The sequence below is a fragment of the Scyliorhinus torazame genome, chromosome 11 (genome assembly GCF_047496885.1).
Source record: "Scyliorhinus torazame isolate Kashiwa2021f chromosome 11, sScyTor2.1, whole genome shotgun sequence".
Taxonomy (NCBI): domain Eukaryota; kingdom Metazoa; phylum Chordata; class Chondrichthyes; order Carcharhiniformes; family Scyliorhinidae; genus Scyliorhinus; species Scyliorhinus torazame.
The window spans coordinates 246,339,627-246,362,628 of NC_092717.1; the positions used below are offsets into that span (position 1 = coordinate 246,339,627).

Sequence of the window (23,002 nt, forward strand, 5' to 3'; positions counted from 1 at the left end):
TGTAATCTCTCCTCGTAACTCAACCCCTGTAATCCAGGTATCATTTTTGTAAATTTACGTTGCACTCCCTCCAAGGTCAAAATTTCCTTCCTAAGGTGAGGTGCCCAGAACTGCTCAGAGTACATGCCCAAACACGCGTGCACACACACCCAAGTACATACGCACACTACATGCCCAAACACACGCACATATATATGTCAAAACCACACCCACCTTCAGTTCCTTAATTCACAAATCATAAATTTCAATCTTATATTGGCATTTTGTTTACATTTTTAAAACATTGGTCCCAGCAAGCAAGAAAACTGTTTCAAACTTTGTTTGGGGACAACCTATACAGTTTTGGAGATGGCCATGGAAGCGATAGGGTAAGACTTTGTATAAGGTTTGAATGCGCGACTCATCTTGGATTTACCTCACTGAGTTTTATGGCCTTCTCCAAGTTGTTCATTCGATGCTGTGCAGCGGCACTCGTATTCGCATTTTGAAGCTGGAGTTTGATCTTGTGAAGATTGGAATCCATCTTGTTCAAGTCGAGCAGCAGGGTTTCAACACAACTGTCACAGGCTGAAAAATTAAAGAATGAATTATCAAGGATTTGATATCATTGCTCACAGGTTTAACAACAGGGATGTTGACCACACAGGCCGGATTTTTGCATGGACAGGGCATGCTGAATCTGTGGGGTTGTGAGAGGCTGAAGGCTGTTTTGTGTTTTTCTTCAAACTTCAACACAATGCCAGTGCGCCGAGAGAGGCCTCTCACTGTGCCCGTCTCCACCTCCAGCATCCTCCACACTCGTTCCAGGTTGCACAGACCAACTCCCAGGAAGCCTTGGCATTCTGGAATGAAAATCCTACATTCAAGTCACTGTTGGAGAGGCTGGACTCGAGGAGTGCAGCACTGTTGGAGCGGCTGGACTCGGGGAGTGCAGCACTGTTGGAGGGGCTGGACTCGGGGAGTGCAGCACTGTTGGAGGGGCTGGACTCGAGGAGTGCAGCACTGTTGGAGGGGCTGGACTCGAGGAGTGCAGCACTGTTGGAGGGGCTGGACTCGAGGAGTGCAGCACTGTTGGAGGGTTGGACTCGGGGAGTGCAGCACTGTTGGAGGGTTGGACTCGGGGAGTGCAGCACTGTTGGAGGGTTGGACTCGGGGAGTGCAGCACTGTTGGAGGGTTGGACTCGGGGAGTGCAGCACTGTTGGAGAGGCTGGACTCGAGGAGTGCAGCACTGTTGGAGCGGCTGGACTCGGGGAGTGCAGCACTGTTGGAGGGTTGGACTCGGGGAGTGCAGCACTGTTGGAGGGGCTGAACTCGGGGAGTGCAGCACTGTTGGAGGGGCTGGACTCGGGGAGTGCAGCACTGTTGGAGAGGCTGGACTCGAGGAGTGCAGCACTGTTGGAGGGTTGGACTCGGGGAGTGCAGCACTGTTGGTGGGGCTGGACTCGAGGAGTGCAGCACTGTTGGAGGGGCTGGACTCGAGGAGTGCAGCACTGTTGGAGGGGCTGGACTCGAGGAGTGCAGCACTGTTGGAGAGGCTGGACTCGAGGAGTGCAGCACTGTTGGAGGGGCTGGACTCGAGGAGTGCAGCACTGTTGGAGGGTTGGACTCGGGGAGTGCAGCACTGTTGGAGAGGCTGGACTCGAGGAGTGCAGCACTGTTGGAGGGGCTGGACTCGAGGAGTGCAGCACTGTTGGAGGGGCTGGACTCGAGGAGTGCAGCACTGTTGGAGGGGCTGGACTCGAGGAGTGCAGCACTGTTGGAGGGTTGGACTCGAGGAGTGCAGCACTGTTGGAGGGGCTGGACTCGGGGAATGCAGCACTGTTGGAAGTGCTGTCTTTTAGATGAGACATTAAACTGCGGTCCCCACTCTACGGACGTCGCCTGGCACCAAGTTGGGTGCGGCAAAGCCATTAAATTGCACCCATATTAGTGCAGGATGGCAATTTCAACCCCAATTGAGTGTCTTTTTCTTTCCCAAAGCCAGAATTAACGCAGAACAGGTGTGTGAGGGACTGGTTTAGCACAGTGGGCTAAACAACTGGCTTGTAGTGCAGAACAAGACCAGCAGCGCGGGTTCAATTCCTGTACCAGCCTCCCATAACAGGCGCCGGAATGTGGTGACTGGGGGCTTTTCACAGTAACTTCATTGACGCCTACTTGTGACAATAAGCGATTATTATGATGTCGAATTTTCACTTACTGTCACACTTTTCATCAGAACTAGTATCCTTGTGTTCTTCATTTGTGCAGTCTGTGGTAAAAAAAGCACAAATTACTTAATCGACAAAGAAAGTTCATAACTTCAAAGAGATTTTATATACAAATTAAAACAATTTGATCAGCGGCCTCACATAATCACTCGCACACAAAAAATCAGCAAATGTTTCCTTGTGGTTGGTTTGTTTTGTTTGGCACTGAGAAAGAATGAAGAGACCCAATAAAAGACTAAACTGCCAATAGTCATTCTGGCACCAGGCGTGTAGCTTTTCAGTACCCACTGACACTGTCCTCAGGCTCATTGTGTCCAGCGCTCGCTGACCTACTCTGACGTCTGGTCCGCTGATGCCTCTAGTTTAAAATCTTCACTCTCGTGTTCAGGCGAACCCTTTCTCTGTAACCTTCTCCAGCCCTACAATCCTGTATCACCGCTGTTCTCCTCCAATTCTGGCCTCTTGCGTTTGCACAATTTTAATTGCTTCACTATTGGTGGGCATGACATAGTTGCCTCACTCTTATGCTCCAGGATTCTGTTCCTGGGCCTATCTGCCTCTCTGTCCTCTCTTTTCCTTTAAGATATCATTAAAACCATCTCCTTGACCAAGCTTCTGATCTCCTGATCTATTAATCCACGTGGCTTGGTGTCACATTCGGTCTCGCAATCACTCCTGTGAAGTGCTTCAGGATATTTCACTGTGTTAAAGTTGCTATATAAATGCAAGTTGTTGTCATACACTGATGAGGTTTTTGTCTGGAGAGAGAAACATACCTTAGGATCCAAGCAGCATAGCTTGTCAGTGAAATATCTTGTTGCACATTATGCTGAATATGTGGCCATGTGTACTGAATTGTGGGGAGGCAGCGGCATAGTGATATCCCCACTGGACTCGTAATCCAGAGACCCAGAGTAATGCTCTGGGGACCGGGGTTCGAATCCCTCCAGGGCAGATGGTGAAATTTGAATTCAATAAAATTCTGGAATTAAAGTCTCATGGTGACCATGAAACCGTTGTCGATTGTCGTAAAAATCCATCTGGTTCACGAATGCCCTTTAGGGAAGGAAATCTGCCGTCCTTACCCTGGTCTGGCCTACAGGTGACTCCAGACCCACAGCAATGCGGTTGACTCTTAAATACCCTCAGGGGTGGGCAATAAATGCTGGCCCGGCCAGCGACTCCCACATCCCATGAATGAATAAAGAAAAAATATATGTACAACATATATAATGAGTACTCTTTTATCAAGAGTAAGTTTTGTTTATAAAATATCCTGTTCAGCTATTGCAACCTCACAGAATAATGGGATTGAGATTTTAGCTGCCCTGTTGTCACACACACTGTTACCTTCGCAGTCTCTGCATTGACCAGTCAGTGGGTCACAACTTGTAGAACTTGACTGGCCACACTGGCAAGGTCTACATTCGCTCCCGATCTCCAGAGGGTTTCCGAAATATCCTGGGGAACACCTGCAGATTTAATTCGGAAAAACTTTAATGCAACCTGTAATCACAAGAAGCCATAAATAAAATCACTCAGCAGATCGGGCAGCATCTGTGATAATCAGAATCAGTGGGTGGAATCTTACGGCTCTAACAGGGCCGGAGCGGGGCTGGAAAGTTCAACAAGCTGTTCAAAGGTCCACGGACTTCGGCAGGACTGTTGGGATCGAACATAGAACATACAGTGCAGAAGGAGGCCATTCAGCCCATCGAGTCTGCACCGACCCACTTAAGCCCTCACTTCCACCCTATCCCCGTAACCTAATAACCCCTCCTATCTTGGTCACTAAGGGCAATTTATCATGGCCAATCCATCTAACCCTCACATCTTTGGACTGTAAGAGGAAACCGGAGCACCCGGTGGAAACCCACACAGGCACGGGGAGAACGTGCAGACTCCGCACAGACAGTGACCCAGCGGGGAATCGAACCTGGGACCTTGGCGCTGTGAAGCCACAGTGCTATCCACTTGTGCTACCGTGCTGTCCAGGAAATACAATAGGCCGTAAAATTCTGCCCAGCTTTTCAATTTTATGATGACTTTGGTGAACCCTTATTAATCTGACAATTACGTTTAATCGAACTCACCTTGCAGCAGACCATTGAGATTGGGTGGGACATGATTTTATTCCTTCCCCAATATTGACTTCAGTTTGGAGTGACATCGAGCTGGTTGTAAAACCAGTGATGGACTCAACCTCGTCAGTTTCCAATGGGTGAGACACGTTAAATTTGCCTCACTCTTTATTTCTCTTGACAGACGCTGACTGACCTTCTGAGTATTTCCAAGATTTTTCCATTCTTGTTTTTAGATTTCCAACATCTGTAGTGTTCAACTTTTGTTTTAATGTTCCTTTAATTATTGCTTATTTGACTATGTTTATTCCAAAATGCCTCGGTTTGAAGATAGGACCTGGAGACAATTTACAGGATTTTATGGGTGGGGGCTCGGGGAGGGAGGATGTGAGGAGGGGAGGGAGGATTGAGGAGGGGGTGGCTCCCTAACACACTCCTGCCTCCAAGTGAGCTTACTGGAGGTGCTTTGATGCAGCCTCTTAGCAACAGTCTGTGGATCCATTGATATCTCCTCCGATCCAGCCCTCCAGGAACCACAAGGGCCAGTGAGCAGATCACCATCGTGAGTTGCAGGTTTCCCCCCAACATTAATGATCTGACAGCTTTGGTCACATTTTATTTTTTCAAAATGTCATTATTTTTCAGAGGACACCCCAACTTGAGTTTCACCTCCGCAGCACCCATCCTGTGGGCCCTACCATTCTGACTTCCTCTCCCAAGGTTTGCATGCAGTCCTTAACTGGACAGGGTACCACAGATGGATGATAGGTGAATTGGACATTCTGAATTCTCCCTCTGTGCACCCGAACAGGCGCCTGAACGTGGCGACTAGGGGCTTTGCACAGTAACTTCATTGCAGTGTTAATCTAAGCCTACTTGTGACAATAAAGATTAAGCTGCTTCCGGGAGGATTTTGACTGACACTTTGTTGAGGCCCCTTCGTTTATTCATCCAGCAATGCAGTCGGATCTCCACCCGCCCAGAGGAATTCTGTGAAAATCTTACATTGACACATAGCTCACAGTCTCCCTTACCCTTTCCCATAGCCCCCCTGCAATTTATTTTTCAAGTATTTATCCAATTCCCTTTTCAAAGTTACTGCACGGTAGCACAGTGGTTGGCACTGTTGCTTCACAGCGCCAGGGACCCGGGTTCGATTCCCGGCTTGGCTGACTGACTGTGCCGAGTCCTCCCACTCTAATCATTTCATATATTTCAATGACATCACCTCTTATTCTTCTCAGTTCCAGAGGATATAAACCTAGTCCACTCCACCACTAACATGGTGTTCAAAATATAAACACTAACCTCTCACATCTTATTCCAGTGTAGCCCTGTTTACACAAACACTGCAAGGCACCATTAATGTCGCCACACCGCGTGGCAAAGCTGTAGAGAAAAACAATGAAAGGTGATCAATAAATCCAGCTGGGAGAGGCACAATTGAAATAATCAATCATTGATATCTCTTCTATTTCAGTGTTTTTTTAATCATGTGAACCTTACTTGTTGGAGGGTTGTGTGTATGGACAAGGACAGGGGCTGCAGGTACCTTGCACAGCATTTCCAAAGAAACCTGCCTTGCATCGTTCACACTGATCCCCTTCTGTGTTATGTTTACAATCCTGTTGGAGAAAGAACAGCGGGTTATTTGATATAATACCCGTTCACTCACTGAAACAGTGCCGCGGGTTTTTCGGACCAAAAACCTGGAAGTCAGGAGGAAAGTGAGGCGATATTAAGAAACAGAAAAACTGGTAAAAAAAGCAGACATATAGGGCGGGATTCTCCACTCCCGCGCCGAAGTGCCCACGCCGTCGAGGTCCACGACGGCGCGAAACGGCCCCAATCCCGATCGATTCAGGCCCCGACAATGGGCTAGGATCGGGGTCGCGTCATCTACACGCGCCAGGCCTTGTCGCCGCGTAAAGGAGCCGCCGCATAGGTGACGCGGCCGTCCCGCAAGAAGATGGCGGACGGATCTTGCGGGGCCGCGGAAGGAAGGAGGTCCTCCTTCAGAGAGGATGGCCCGACGATCGGTGGGCACCGATCGCGGGCCACCCCACATTTGAGGTACCCCCCCCGGTGCAGGATCCCCCCTCCCCCCCCCACAGGCCTCCCCCCCCCCAGCGTTCCCGCGCTGTTCCCGACGGCAGCGACCAGGTGTGGACGGCGGCGGGGGGAACCCGCCGTTTTGGGCTGGCCGCTCGGCCCATCCGGGCCTGAGAATAGCGGGGGTGCCGGAGAATCGCCATTTTGGGTGTCTCCGGCGATTCTCTGGCCTGCGGCCCGCAGAACTCGACCGGGCCGTTCCCGCCGCTTGGGAGAATTGCGAGAGGGCGTCGGACCGGCGGCCCAGGAAATTCTGGCGGCCCAGGCAATTCTCCCAACCGGCGCGGGAGTGGAGAATCTCGCCCATAATAGACGCAACCGAATGGCGAGAAGGGAGAAGTGACATATTTTATTTAGTTAAAAAAAAAATTCCAATTAAGGGGCAATTTAGCGTGAAGAATCATAGAACGATTACAGCACAGTGGAGGACGTTTGACTCGTATCCATGCTGGTCCCACACACCCTCGTCCTACAATTTATTTCTCTTCAGACAAATATTCAATTCACTTTTCAAAGCCATGATTGAATCCGCCTCCACTACATCCTGAGGTAGTGTATTCCGCTCGCTGAGTAAAAATGTTTTTCCTCATGTCCCATCTGCTTCTTGTACCAAACACCTTAAATAGATGTCCTCTGCTTCTCAACCTATCTTCCAACAGGAACAGTGGGCGAAATTCTCCCCCAACGGCCGATGTCCGCTGACTGGCGCCAAACACGGCGCCAATCAGACGGGCATCGCGCCGGCCCAAAGGTGCGGAATGCTCCGCATCTTTGGCGGCCTATCCCAACATTGAGGGGCTAGGCCGACGCCGGAGAGATTTCCGCCCCGCCAGCTGGCGGAAATGGCGTTTGTTGCCCCGCCAGCTGGCGCGGAAATGCGGCGCATGCACGGGAGCGTCAGCGGCCGCTGACAGTTTCCCGGCGCATGCGCGGGAGCGTCAGCGGCCGCTGACAGTTTCCCGCGCATGCGCAGTGGGGAGAGTCTCTTCCGCCTCCGCCATGGTGGAGGCCGTAGCGGAGGCGGAAGGGAAAGAGTGCCCCCACGGCACAGGCCCGCCTGCGGATCGGTGGGCCCCGATCGCGGGCCAGGCCACCGTGGGGGCACCCCCCGGGGTCAGATCGCCCTGCGCCCCCCCCCAGGACCCCGCCCACGCCGCCTGGTCCCACCGGTAAATACCAGGTTTGATTTACGCCGGCGGGACAGGCAATTTCTGGGTGGGACTTCGGCCCATCCGGGCCGGAGAATCCAGCGGGGGGGGTCCCGCCAACCGGCGCGGCCCGATTCCCGCCCCCGCCCAATCTCCGGTACCGGAGACTTGGGCGGGGGCGGGATTCACGGCGGCCTACGGCCATTCTCCGACCCGGCGGGGGGTCGGAGAATGACGCCCACTTTCTCTCTCTCTGCTCTTTTCAGACTTCTCATGATTTTGAAATAGAGGCAAAGATAAAAAAAACAAAGAAGTTATGTCAAACCTTTATCAATTACAGGCGACGAATCAGCTGATAAGGGATTTGGGACTAATTAGATAATTCAAAGATCCAGGATTGGCACATGAAATGAAATGAAATGAAAATCGCTTATTGTCACAAGTAGGCTTCAAATGAAGTTACTGTGAAAAGCCCCTAGTCGCCACATTCCGGCGCCTGTTCGGGGAGGCATGTACGGGAATTGGGCTCACTGGCCATCTTCTCTGCTGTAAGATTCTACGGGATTATAATTTCATAGAATAGAATCACAGAATACTGACAGTACAGAAGGAGACCATACGGCCAATCATGGCTGCACCGACCCTCTGAAGACCATAAGACCATCGGAGTAGAATTAGGCCACTCGGCCCATCGAGTCTGCTCCGCCATTCAATCATGGCTGATATTTTTCTCATCCCCATTCTCCTGCCTTCTCCCCATAACCCCTGACCCCCTTATTAATCAAGAACCTATCCATCTCTGTCTTAAAGACACTCAGTGATTTGGCCTCCACAGCCTTCTGCGGCAAAGAGTTCCACACATTCACCACCCTGTGTCGGAAGAAATTCTTCCTCATCTCTGTTTTAAAGGATTGTCCCTTTAGTCTGAGATGGTGTCCTCTGGTTCTAGTTTTACCCACAAGTGGAAACATCCTCTCCACGTCCACTCAATCCAGGCCTCGCAGTATCCTGTAAGTTTCAATAAGATCCCCCCTCATCCTTCTAAACTCCAACGAGTACAGACCCAGAGTCCTCAACCGTTCCTCATACGACAAGCTCTTCATTCCAGGGATCATTCTTGTGAACTTCCTCTGGACCCTTTCCAAGGCCAGCACATCCTTCCTTAGATACAGGACCCAAAACTGCTCATAATACTCCAAATGGGGTCTGAAAGAGCACTCCACTCAAATATACACCCCCCACCCCCCACCCCGCCCGATCTGAATAACACCTTAACCTAACCTACACATCTTTGGACAACAAGGGGCAATTTATCGTGGCCAATCCACCTAACCTACATATCTTTCAAATGTGCGAGGGAACAGGAGCACATGGAGGAAACCCATGCAGACACAGGGGAGAAGGTACAAACTCCACACAGCCAGCCACTCAAGGCTGGAATTGTATCCCTGCCGTTGTAAGGCAGCATTGCTAACCACTGTGCTGCTTATTGACAAATAAAATAACATATTAAAACACACAGAAGATGTTTATGTTTAATTGCATTTCATGGAACAAAATGTGAAATAAAGCATATAATTGGAACAAAATCTTAGTCCTCCAGCTACACCACCATGACTCCAGCTTGTAAGATTGCAGCTGCTACATGTTCCCACCCATCTGTGATCAGATTGCTATCCTCGGGCAGAACAAACAGGTTTCAGTTGATGGGCAGCAGTGTGGCAGTGACAGCTGGATTAAAAATTCAAATCAAGCTTTGTAGCCTAAGGATACACTAATTATTTTTATTTAAAGTATTGACTCTGCTGAAGTTGAGAAGAATGAGAGGTGAACGTATTGAGGGACTTGACGGGGTGAATACCCGAGGGATGTTTCCTCTTGCGGTGGGGTGACTAAAACTAGGGAACACAGTTGAAGAATGAGAGATCGAGGTGAGAAGACATTCTCTTCTCTCACAGTCATTAGTCTGTGGAATTTTCTTCAACCAGAAAGTAGAGGAGGCTGGATCTTTAAATTTATTCGAGGCTGAGTTGGATAGATTTTTGATCGATATGGGAATCAAGGGACATGGGGGACACAGGAAAGTAGAATTCAGACCACGACCAGGTCAGCCATGATCTGACAGAATGGCACAGCAGGCTCGAAGGGCCAGATAGCCGACTGCCCCGAAGTGCTACATTCCTATTTATTTTCTTCCCGAGTGCTTTCACTGTCAAATGCAAGATTTTTCGACAAAATTCACATTTTGTCATATTAGTTATCCATAATTGTTTACAGTTCTTCTGGTTTTAGCACACTAGGGGCTGGGTTTAGCACACTGGGCTAAATAGCTGGCTTTTAAAGCAGACCAGGGCAGGCCAGCAGCACGGTTCAATTCCCGTCACAGCCTCCCCGAACAGGCGCCGGAATGTGGCGACTAGGGGCTTTTCTCAGTAGCTTCATTGAAGCCTACTTGTGACAAGAAGTAATTTTCATTTTTTCAAATGCACAATTCAATCAAATAGCCTTGAGACATCGGACTGCAAGGAGTGAATGTTGAAAATTCACAATAAAGTCTTTTTTTGGTTTTAATTTTCTTTACATTCTGAGTAATATTCTGCAAAGTTCTCCTCCGAACGTTTAGCTGAATGCGACAGTCTCATTTAATGGCCCTCAGGGCATTGCAAGAGACTTTTGTGTCTGTTGGACTGTCTACGCACATCTTGCTTTAACCTCAGCCAGTCCTAACCCAACCTTGTACAATGAATCTTAATCCTGCAGTGAATCATACTGTAAATCGCTGTTCCAAATGAGTTTACATTCCTGTTTAAGTGCATTATCACCACAAACCGGTTAAAACAAAATACTTTTGAAAGAGGGGCTTGGAACAAAGAAACTGCATAAACTATAAAGAATCTGTAACAAAAAAAACAATACTTACAATCATTGAAAATCAAATCTATGTTTTATTCAAGAAATGTTTCAATATAATGGGCGGGATTCTCCAACAGCATGATCCTCCGCTTCGCCGGCAGTACACTCGTGTACACGGATTCCCCCACGGTGTGGGGGTGGCCACAATGGGAGACCCCATTGGTCGGCTGCCGGACGGAGGATCCCGCTGCCGCTGAGGCGTGCTGGGCCGGGAAACGGGTGCGGCGGGACGGAGAATCCTGCCCATTGTGTTTTAAGGCGGTCTGCAAAAATCATAGAATGACATAGGAGCAGAATTAGGCCACTCGGCCCATCGAGTCTGCTCCGCCATTCAATCATGGCTGATATTTTTCTCATCCCCACTCTCCTGCCTTCTCCCAGTAACCCCTGACCCCCTTATTAATCAAGAACCCAGCTATCTCTGTCTTAAAGACACTCAGTGATTTGGCCTCCACAGTCTTCTGCGGCAAAGAGTTCCACAGATTCACCACCCTCTGGCTGAAGAAATTCCTCCTTATCTCAGTTTTAAAGGATCATCCCTTCAGTCTGAGGCTCTGCCCTTGTGTACCCGTCTCTCCTATAAGTGGAAACATCCTCTCCACATTCACTCTATCCAGGACTTGCAGTACCCTGTAAATTTCAAAAGGATCCCCCCTCATCCTTCTAAACTCTAACGAGGACCCAGAGTCCTCAACCATTCCTCATACGACAAGCTCTTCATTCCAGGGATCATTCTTGTGAACCTCCTCTGGACTCTGTCCAAGGCCAGCACATCCTTCCTTAGATACGGGGCCCAAAACTGCTCATAATACTCCAAATGGGGTCTGACCAGAGCCTTATGTAGCCTCAGAAGGACAAAATGAGTCCATTCAGTCCATTGAGTCCAAACACAGAGTGTTTGTGGTGAACGCATAATGCAGGTGAGGGAGAAAGGGATAGAAGAGTATGGTGTTGGGTTAGATGAAAGAGGGTGAATGGGGGTTCAGGTGGAGCACAAATGGTTTTGTTGGTCCGAATGTCCTGCCTGTGTGGTGTGAATACTTTGTAAGATTTTGTACAGTGCAATCAAAATCCATACTTACAATACATCTTCCAGATCGCTCGTCACATTTGCCCGAGTGTCGATGACAACGACAAGGAACACAGCGCCCCAGTAAGAACCCATTCCGTTCTCTGTAGTTTCCAATGCCACATTTCTATTAAAGATCAACATTGAAGAAAGCGTAAGCTAATATTTATTCAGAGGTAGAATGGCAAGGAGTAGGGGCACACATACCCAAATCACCAAATGTAGTGATGAAGGTTAATAAGGCAATAAAACAGAGCACAGCTTTTCATTTTTAGAGGGATAGAATTGAAAAGCACAATCAGTTATGTTAAACTTGTATAGAACTTCAGTGAAACCACACTTTGATCACGATGATCATTTATAAGATGATCACCCGGGGTGGGAGAATCGGCGCCGTGCGAATCGCGCCACGCCGCCCCGACCCCCCGCACGTGATTCTCCCACCCCCCCCGGAAACCAGCGCCGCATGCACCGGGCCGCTCGGAGAACCGGCGAGCGGCGATTCTCCGGCCCGGCTGGGCCGAGCGGCCGCTACGACACGACAGGTTCCCGCCGGCGCCGACCACCCCTGGTCGCTGCCGGCGGGAACTCTGCGGGAACGCTGGGGGGGCGGTCTGTGAGGGAGGGAGGGAGGCTCCTTCACCGGGGTGGCTTCCAATGGGGTCTGGCCCGCGATCGGGGCCTACCGATCGGCGGGCCAGCCTCTCCCCCCCCCCGGCCTACCTCCTGCCGCGCGCGGCCCCAGAACACCGGCTCCATGTTGGTGAGGGGCCGGCGCGCGTAAGATGTTCCCCACGCATGCGCAGGATTGGGCTGCCCCAACTGCGCATGCGCGGGTTGGCGCGGCGCAACGAGCCTGGAGCGGCCCTGTTTGCGCCGTCGTGAAACGCGACAGCGTTCACAATGGCGCGAACACTTGGCCTCAATGTCGGAGAATCTCCCCCTTCGATTATCAGGAACGATTGAATGGCTATTGCTCTTTTCTCCAGGGTGGAAAAGGCTGGGGGCAGAGGTGGTTAGATGGACATCTGTAGAAAGATGATTCCTCCTGTGAGCTAAGAGCAAAACCAGAAATATATTGAAATAATATTCAATCGGAAGTTCAGCAAAACCTCTTTACCCAGAGAGTGTGATATTGTGGAACTCACAACCACATGCAGTGGTTGAGGCAAATAACAGGTATTTAAAATGATGTGGAGATGCCGGCAGTGTGGAAAGTCCAACAGGTTTGTTTCGATGTCACTATTTAAAAGAAAGCTGGATCAGCGCACGAGAGAGAGAAGAATATGCCGATAGGGTGAACTGAAGCGGTTCAGGAGGAGCTCATGTCGACCATAACCAGCAACATCAAACAGTTGGGCCAAGTGGCCTGTTTCTGTACTTTAGTTATTGAGTAATTATATCTAATAAGATAACATTTATCCCAAAGGTAAAGAAAGAAAGGAAAGGAAGATGAGCAAGATATAAAATCATGCAAAGGTGCCTGTTAGAGTACACAGAGGAAACATTGATACTTTAGAGAGACAACAATGGAGGATTCTGCATGTTGGGAGGAGATAATCCCAATTTGGACATTCTGAATTCTCCCTCCGTGTCCCCGAACAGGCGCCGGAATGTGGCGACTCGGGGATTTTCACAGTAACTTCACTGCAGCGTTACTGTTAGCCTACTTGTGACAATAATAAAGATTATTATTATTAGCAGCATAAGTCACCTTCTACTCTAATGATGGGATCATCCTGGGCTAAAGAGCTGGCTTTTAAAGCAGACCAAGGCAGGCCAGCAGCACGGTTCAATTCCCGTACCAGCCTCCCTGAACAGGCGCCGGAATGTGGCGACTAGGAACTTTTCACAGTAACTTCATTGCAGTGTTAATGTAAGCCTACTTGTGACAATAAAAGGATTATTATTATGAAAGATAAATGGGGCCATACAGTTGATATGATAAAAATATTTAGTGTAGAACAGGGTTAGACATTTCTTGTAGTTAAGGGGTCTGGAACGCAGGGTAAGAGGTGCCAACTGCAGCTCATTGGATAGCACTCTCACCTTTGAACCAGAAGGTTGTGGGTTCAAGCCCCATTTCAGAGACTTGACCACGTTATCTAGTTTAATGTACTCCAGTGCAATACTGAGGGAGAGCTCCCCTGTTAGAGGTGCTGTTTTTCAGATGAAGTACTAAACGGAGGTCCCTCTCGGGTATCCCACAATTTCAAGGAAGAGTGGGGAGTTCTCTTCAGTATTCGGGCCAATATCTGTACCTCATAACATGCACAATTAAAACAGATAATGTGGCCTTTAAACTCTTTGCTGTTTCTGGAATCTTCCTGTGTGCATATTGGCAGCCATCTTTCTCGATGTCACAACAAATGATTACACTTCCTTGGCGACGAAATGTTTTGCGACATCCTGAGGTTGTGAAAGGTCCCACATAAGTAAGTGTGCACTCGTTTCACTGCTTCAAAATATACGGGGTTTCGAATAGAGAGCAGGAGAAACGTCTTTTTAAGAGAATCATGAGGCTGTGGAATTCACCTTCAGGGTTATAGTGGTTAAGGCAGAAACTAAATCAACATTCAAGATTAGGTTGTAGAGAAGAATGAATGAAAAGGGGATTAATGGATATGGGAACAGGATAAACATGATTAAGACTATGTGCTCGTATCGAGAAAATACATCACGTGCTATTTTTGTGTTGTAACTTCTATGTGATTTAAAAAAGATTGTACAGCATTTCAGGGGTCTATTTGATTGAGCTATCCAATCAGTCCCTCTCGCCCCTTTCTTTTCCCCCATAGCCCTTTAAGTATTTATCCAATTCCCTCACAAGTTTTTACTGAAACAGCTTCCAATGCCCTTTCAGGCAGCAACTTATTGTGTAAATATAATTCTCCTCAGTTGAAAATATAAATGACTTTTTGACGTTTTATACCCCTCCTCCCTATTACATTTTGAGAGATAATGGTCATTGCTGTCATTCAAGAAGCCACAACAATACTTATAAAGTACCAGAAAATTTCACATCCACAGCTTTTTAAACAAATGCATCAAATAGCGATTAAAGGGAACTTGTATCTATGTCTGAAAGAAAACTATGAAAATCCCATTGTACTAAACAATTCTCGAGCGCCTTTTTGCATTCTAATCATACCTTATTTAATGGGCAATGGAACTGGGCTCATGCACACAAAAATGAATGGTTCTTTAAATCATAAAACAATCTTTCTTCACATTTAAGTTCAGTCGAGATGTTTTGCAGCATCCCATTGCAGAATATTACCTGTCTGCAGTTGATTCTTTTACTGTTGCCATTCAAGGAGACATTTTGTGGAGTCTGTCGAGTGTCTCTTGGTCTTGTCCCTGCTAAACATGGTCCAATAATCGACAGCAGGACCACCAGGACACAGAGGCTCCTCATTTGTACTGTAGATTTGAGCGTCCTTTAGTCTCCAAGTCTCGCAGGGCAGTACCTTAAGTTATGAACTTCACCACTGAATGCCTCTTTTATATTCACTGCTTGTGCAAGGGTTGAATCAGACTTGCAAGGGTGTCTGATATTCCACCTTTAAACCCTGCCTCTCTCTGACTCAGGATTTATAACAGCTATAATCACTGATACAACACTGACAAATCACACAACGCATTCACAGGTCCAGTTGGTACTAGTTGCAAGGTGTGGCAGTCACACACCTTTTTTCACGTCTGGACTGAGACGGGTCTAGACAAACACTCAGTCATGTCATATTAATGCAATTTATTTGTAAAACTTAAATGTTGATGCATTGCTTTCCCTTTGGTGCATTTATTTTCTCCACCAAGATTATCATCAGAGAGACACAAACAATGAAAGTGTAACGCTATGTTCACCTCCCCACCTATACATTTATAAGAACTCAGGTAACTTAATTTGTGCTTTTCTTAAAAATGTGGAAAAATATTCAGAAAATAACCAAAATTCTTCCTTCAAACCCCTACTTTCAATTCAAGGCTCACAGTGCAAAAAATGCTCAAATTATCATTCCTAGTTTGGTTTATAGGAACATGGGGTCAGGAGAATATTCAGTCCCACAAGCCTGTCCCACGATTTTATTACATTGTGGCTGATTGGTACCTTACTCCATTTAATTCCTTAACTCCCGTCTTTGCTTCATAGCCCTTGATACCTTAGCTATTGATTATATTTCTGAACAATTAAAAAATAGGACTCTTGTGTAGAATAGAGAAGATTGAGGGGTTACCTAAAAGAGGTTGTTAAAATTATGAAAGGGTTTGATAGGGTAGACTTAGACAAGACATTTCCGCTTGAGGGGGACACAAGAATTAGAGCCTTGAATATAAATAATCACTAAGAAATCCAGTCGGGAATACAGCTCTTTACCCACAGAGAGGTTGAGAATGTGGAAATCGGACTTCCGGGTGCGGCGATGACCAGCTGAGTCGCACGTTTCGGCAGCTCCCTGTGAAACGGACTTTTGGGCTCTTGATAGGAGCCCCAACGGCAATTTTAACGGCTGAAAACACCGTGCGGTAAACCAGAAGGGTGTTCCCCCTGGACACGGATGGAAAAAGGAGAGGAAAGTGGCCGGATTGCAGCGGATCCTTTGGAACAACGGCAAGGAAGGCAAGCAGAAACCAAGATGGCGTCGGAAGGTGGCAGTTTCATATGGGGCCCTGAACAACAAGAGTTTTTGAAACGCTGCGTGGAGGAGATAAAAAAGGAAATGAAGAAAGAGTTGTTGGCCCCGATATTACAGGCGATTGAAGGGCTGAAAGAGGAACAAAAGACCCAGGAGCAGGAGCTTCGGGTCGTGAAGGCGAAAGCAGCAGAGAATGAAAACGACATACAGGGCCTGGTGGTGAAGTCGGAGATACAGGAGGCACACCAGAAACGATCTGTGGAGAGGTTGGAGGCACTGGAAAATAATGCAAGGAGGAACAACTTGAGGATTCTTGGCCTTCCTGAAGGTGTGGAGGGGGCGGACGTCGGGGCATATGTGAGCACGATGCTGCACTCGTTAATGGGAGTGGAGGCCCCGACGGGTCCGTTGGAGGTGGAGGGAGCATACCGAGTTATGGTGCGAGGATCGAGAGCAGGAGAAGCTCCCAGAGCCATAGTGGTGAGATTTCTCCGTTTTAAGGATAGAGAAATGGTCCTTAGATGGGCGAAGAAAACTCGGTGTAGTAAATGGGAGAACGCGGTGATCCGCGTCTATCAAGATTGGAGTGCGGAGGTGGCGAGAAGGAGGGCGAGCTTTAATCGGGCCAAAGTGGTACTTCACAAAAAAAAGATAAAGTTTGGAATGCTGCAACCGGCAATACTGTGGGTCACATATCAAGGGAGACACCACTACTTTGAGACGGCGGATGAAGCGTGGACTTTTATTGTAGAAGAAAAATTGGAATGATTGGACTACGAAAATGAACGTTTGGACAAAGTGGTGGGACGAGTGGGGGGGGGGGGGGCGAAGAGGGATTGTATGATTAATCCTGCGGTATGGTAACTTTTCTTTCTCCCACAGGTGGTGATGGGGGGAGGTGGGGAGGGAGAGGAGATGGGGCGTTGGCCATGGGAGGCGGGGCCGAGGGAGAGGCGCGGGCTTGGTTCCCGCGCTATGATAATTATGGCGGGAATAGAGAAGCAGGAAGGAGGGGGCGCCGCACGGGGCGAGCCATGATCACGGGGGGAAGCCGAGGTCAGCCAGAGTTTGCTGACTTCTGGGAGCAACATGGGGGGAGTAATTACGCTAGCGGGGGGTCTAGCGGGGGGGGGGGGGAGGGGGGAATTACTGGGTTGCTGCTGCTGGGGAAAGGGGGGAGTGGGTGCGGGAAAGGATGGGCGGGGGGGGCACCGTCTGGGAGAAATACAGCCGCGTGGGAACTGGGCGAGAAGCTGGAAAAAGATGATGGCTAACCGGCAAGGGGGGGGGGGGGTGGGAAGCCCCCCAACTCGGCTGATCACGTGGAACGTGAGGGGGCTTAACGGGCCGATAAAGAGGGCACGAGTACTCGCACACCTTAAGAAACTTAAAGCAGATGTGGTCATGTTACAGGAAACGCACCTGAAACTGATAGATCAGGTTAGGTTGCGCAAAGGATGGGTAGGGCAGGTGTTCCATTCGGGGCTAGATGCGAAAAACAGGGGGGTGGCTATATTAGCGGGGAAGCGGGTAATGTTCGAGGCAAAAACTATAGTGGCGGATAACGGGGGCAGATACGTGATGGTGAGTGGCAAATTACAGGGAGAGATGGTGGTGTTGGTAAACGTGTACGCCCCGAATTGGGACGATGCCAATTTTATGAGGCGAATGCTAGGACGCATCCCAGACCTAGAGACCGGAAAGCTGATAATGGGGGGAGACTTTAACACGGTGTTGGAACCAAGGCTGGATAGGTCGAAGTCCAGGACTGGTAGGAGGCCGGCAGCAGCCAAGGTGCTTAAGGATTTTATGGAGCAGATGGGAGGGGTGGACCCGTGGAGATTCAGTAGACCTAGGAGTAAGGAGTTCTCGTTTTTCTCCTATGTCCATAAAGTCTATTCACGCATAGACTTTTTTGTGTTGGGTAGGGCATTGATCCCGAGGGTGAGGGGAACGGAATATACGGCTATAGCCATTTCGGATCATGTCCCACACTGGGTAGACTTGGAGATAGGGGAGGAAACAAGAGGGCGTCCACCCTGGAGAATGGATATGGGACTAATGGCGGATGAGGGGGTGTGCTTAAGGGTGAGGGGATGCATTGAAAAGTACTTGGAACTCAATGACAATGGGGAGGTTCAGGTGGGAGTGGTCTGGGAGGCGTTGAAGGCGGTGGTTAGGGGGGAGCTGATATCAATAAGGACACATAAAGGGAAGCAGGAGAGTAAGGAACGGGAGCGGTTGTTGCAAGAACTTTTGAGGGTGGACAGACAGTATGCGGAAGCACCGGAGGAGGGACTGTATAGGGAAAGGCAAAGGCTGCATGTGGAATTTGACTTGCTGACCACAGGCACTGCAGAGGCTAATGGAGGAAGGCGCAGGGTGTACAGTATGAATATGGAGAGAAGGCGAGCAGATTGCTGGCACACCAATTGAGGAAAAGGGGAGCAGCGAGGGAAATAGGGGGGGTGAGAGACGAAGATGGAGAGACGGAGCGGGGAGCGGAGAGAGTGAATGAAGTGTTTAAGACATTTTATAAAAAATTGTATGAAGCTCAACCCCTGGATGGGAGGGAGAGAATGATGGAGTTTTTGGATCGGCTGGAAATTCCCAAGGTGGAAGAGCAGGAAAGGATGGGATTGGGAGCACAGATCACGGTAGAAGAAGTGGTGAAAGGAATTAGGAACATGCAGACGGGAAAGGCCCCGGGACCGGACGGATTCCCAGTTGAATTTTACAGAAAATATTTGGACTTGCTCGCCCCGCTACTGACAAGGACCTTCAACGAGGCAAAGGAAAGGGGACAACTGCCCCCGACTATGTCAGAAGCAACGATATCGCTTCTTTTAAAGAAGGAAAAGGATCCGCTACAATGCGGGTCCTACAGACCAATCTCCCTCCTCAATGTAGATGCCAAGGTCTTGGCCAAGGTAATGGCAATGAGAATAGAGGAATGTGTCCCAGGGGTGGTTCATGAGGACCAAACTGGGTTTGTGAAGGGGAGACAGCTGAACACGAACATACGGAGGTTGTTAGGGGTAATGATGATGGCCCCACCAGAGGGTGAAACAGAGATAGTAGTGGCGATGGATGCCGAGAAAGCATTTGATAGAGTGGAGTGGGATTATCTGTGGGAGGTGTTGAGGAGATTTGGGTTCGGAGAGGGGTATGTTAGATGGGTGCAGCTGTTGTATAGGGCCCCAGTGGCGAGTGTGGTCACGAATGGACGGGGATCGGCATATTTTCGGCTCCATAGAGGGACAAGGCAGGGATGTCCTCTGTCCCCATTACTGTTTGCACTGGCGATTGAGCCCCTGGCGATAGCGCTGAGAGGTTCCAAGGGATGGAGGGGAATACTTAGGGGAGGAGAAGAATACCGGGTATCTTTATATGCGGATGATCTGCTACTATATGTGGCGGATCCAGCGGAGGGGATGCCAGAAATAATGCGGATACTTGGGGAGTTTGGGGATTTTTCAGGGTATAAATTGAACATGGGAAAGAGTGAGCTGTTTGTGGTGCATCCAGGGGAGCAGAGTAGAGAAATAGAAGACCTACCGTTGAGGAAGGTAACAAGAGACTTTCGTTACCTGGGGATCCAGATAGCTAAGAATTGGGGCACATTGCACAGGCTAAATTTGACGCGGTTGGTGGAACAGATGGAGGAAGATTTCAAGAGATGGGATATGGTAGCATTGTCAATGGCAGGGAGGGTGCAGGCGGTTAAGATGGTGGTCCTCCCGAGATTCCTTTTTGTGTTTCGGTGTCTCCCGGTGGTGATCACGAAGGCTTTTTTCAAAAGGATAGAAAAGAGTATCATGGGTTTTGTTTGGGCCGGGAAGACTCCGAGAGTGAGGAAGGGATTCTTACAGCGTAGTAGGGATAGGGGGGGGCTGGCACTACCGAGCCTAAGTGAGTATTATTGGGCCGCTAATATTTCAATGGTGAGTAAGTGGATGGGAGAGGAGGAAGGAGCGGCGTGGAAGAGATTAGAGAGGGCGTCCTGTAGGGGGACCAGCCTGCAGGCTATGGTGACAGCCCCATTGCCGTTCTCACCAAGGAACTATACCACGAGTCCGGTGGTGGTAGCTACACTGAAGATTTGGGGACAGTGGAGACGACATAGGGGAAAGACCGGAGCACTGGGGGGGTCCCCGATAAGAAACAACCATAGGTTTGCCCCGGGGGGAATGGATGGGGGATATGGAATGTGGCAAAGAGCAGGTATAACGCAATTGAAAGATCTATTTGTGGATGGGAAGTTTGCGAGTCTGGGAGCGCTGACCGAGAAATATGGGTTGCCCCAAGGGAATGCATTCAGGTACATGCAATTGAGGGCTTTTGCGAGGCAGCAGGTGAGGGAATTCCCGCAGCTCCCGACACAAGAGGTGCAGGACAGAGTCATCTCAAAGAAATGGGTGGGGGACGGTAAGGTGTCGGATATATATAGGGAAATGAGAGACGAAGGGGAGACTATGATGGACGAACTAAAAGGGAAATGGGAAGAAGAGCTAGGGGAGGAGATTGAGGAGGGGATGTGGGCAGATGCCCTAAACAGGGTAAACTCGTCGTCCTCGTGCGCCAGGCTAAGCCTGATTCAGTTTAAGGTATTACACAGGGCACATATGACTGGAACACGGCTCAGTAAATTTTTTGGGGTGGAGGATAGGTGTGCGAGGTGCTCGAGAAGCCCAGCGAATCATACCCATATGTTTTGGTCATGCCCGGCACTACAGGGGTTTTGGATGGGGGTGACAAAGGTGCTTTCGAAAGTAGTAGGAGTCCGGGTCGAACCAAGCTGGGGGTTGGCTATATTTGGGGTTGCACAAGAGCCGGGAGTGCAGGAGGCGAAAGAGGCCGATGTTTTGGCCTTTGCGTCCCTAGTAGCCCGGCGCAGAATATTGCTAATGTGGAAAGAAGCCAAGCCCCCGGGGGTGGAGACCTGGATAAATGATATGGCGGGGTTCATAAAGTTAGAGCGGATTAAGTTCGTCCTAAGGGGGTCGGCTCAAGGGTTTACTAGGCGGTGGCAACCGTTCGTCGAATATCTTGCGGAAAGATAGATAGGGGAGAACAAAGAAGGCAGCAGCAGCGGCCCAGGACTTGGGGGGGGGAGGGACGGGGGGGGGGGGGGGGATGGGGGGGGGGTGTGGCCTGAGACAAGGCAGTTGCCAATTAGGGCTAGTTTTTATTTTTTGTTATTTAATATTTATTTATTTGTTGTTGTTTTTGTTTAAATTTAAAAAAAAGGTCATTATTACCTGTATTGTTACAATGTTGTGTAAAGGATGCACAATGTACTGTGTTGGTTGACCAAAAATTTTCAATAAAATATTATTTAAAAAAAAAAGAGAATGTGGAAATCACAGGGAGTGGTTGAGGTGAATAACAGAGATGGATTTGAGAGGAAGCTGGAAAAATACATCAGGGAGAAAGGGGTTTACGAATTGGAGTGGGATGAAAAAAGATGGGAGGAGACTCAGGTGAAGCATAAACACTGGGAAGGCCCAGATGGGCCAAACAATCTGCTTCTACGAAAAACATTCTGCATAATTCTCTGTAACCTCACCTTAATTTCTTACAGATCCCCCATTAATGTTTCCAACTTCAGTTGCCCTCTGAAGAGGTAATTACATTTTTAAATTCAAATGTGAATTCAGCTGCCAGGCCCCTCAGTGGGAGGAAGACTGCAAAGAGACATAGATAGGATGCAGAGCTGGGCTGAGAAGTGGCAGATGGAGTTTAACCCTGAAAAGTGTGAGGTTGTCCATTTTGGAAGGACAAATATGAATGCGGAATACAGGGTTAACGGTAGGGTTCTTGGCAATGTGGAGGAGCAGAGAGATCTTGGGGTCAATGTTCATAGATCTTTGAAAGTTGCCACTCAAGTGGATAGAGCTGTGAAGAAGGCCTATGGTGTGCTAGCGTTCATTAGCAGAGGGATTGAGTTTAAGAGCCGTGAGGTGATGATGCAGCTGTACGAAACCTTGGTAAGGCCACATTTGGAGTACTGTGTGCAGTTCTGGTCGCCTCATTTTAGGAAGGATGTGGAAGCTTTGGAAAAGGTGCAAAGGAGATTTACCAGGATGTTGTCTGGAATGTAGAGTAGGTCTTACGAGGAAAGGTCAAGGGTGCTAGGCCTTTTCTCATTAGAACGGAGAAGGATGAGGGGCGACTTGATAGAGATTTATAAGATGATCAGGGGAATAGATAGAATAGACAGTCAGAGACTTTATCCCCGGGTGGAACAAACCATTACAAGAGGACATAATTTAAGATGAATGGTGGAAGATATAGGGGGGATGTCAGAGGTAGGTTCTTTACCCAGAGAGTAGTGGGGGCATGGAATGCACTGCCTGTGGAAGTAGTTGATTCGGAAAAATTAGGGACCTTCATGCGGCTATTGGATAGGTACATGGATTACGGTAGAATGATGGGGTGTAGATTAATTTGTTCTTAATCTAGGACAAACGTTCGGCACAACATCGTGGGCCGAAGGGCCTGTTCTGTGCTGTATTTTTCTATGTTCTATGTCGAAGACCCGCCCTCAAGATCTGCTGGTCGATCAGATTGGGCGGCAGCATTGGCAGAGCCAGCAGCACCAGGACCCAGTGGTGGGTGCTGCTGGGACTACAAGCAGACCCACGAGGGAGAACGAATCTGGAGTGAGGTAAATCCTAGGCTTTGAGGGAAGGAAAGCGTTAGGGCAACCAGGGAAGGTGGCAAGGGGAATGAGTTTTTGAGGCCAGGTGGACAGGAACAAAGGGGGAGGGGGCTAACATCAATTAGCTTGCTAACAAGTTCAATTGACCTTTAATTATTTATTTTAAA

The 23,002-nt window shown here is 48.9% G+C and overlaps 1 protein-coding gene across 3 annotated transcripts in view; it reads right to left on the minus strand.

Moving 5' to 3' along the window:
• lama3 (laminin, alpha 3) overlaps window positions 1–23,002 on the minus strand; it is an 858,151-nt gene that overhangs the window by 131,539 nt on the left and 703,610 nt on the right. For all 3 annotated transcript variants that reach the window (XM_072468523.1, XM_072468524.1, XM_072468522.1), the window contains exons 41-46: window positions 11,548–11,661; window positions 5,799–5,917; window positions 5,601–5,681; window positions 3,562–3,683; window positions 2,202–2,252; window positions 416–567 (exon numbers count right to left, since the gene is read on the minus strand). In XM_072468523.1, coding sequence (XP_072324624.1) covers window positions 416–567; window positions 2,202–2,252; window positions 3,562–3,683; window positions 5,601–5,681; window positions 5,799–5,917; window positions 11,548–11,661 — 639 coding nt within the window. The remainder of the gene's footprint in view (window positions 1–415; window positions 568–2,201; window positions 2,253–3,561; window positions 3,684–5,600; window positions 5,682–5,798; window positions 5,918–11,547; window positions 11,662–23,002) is intronic.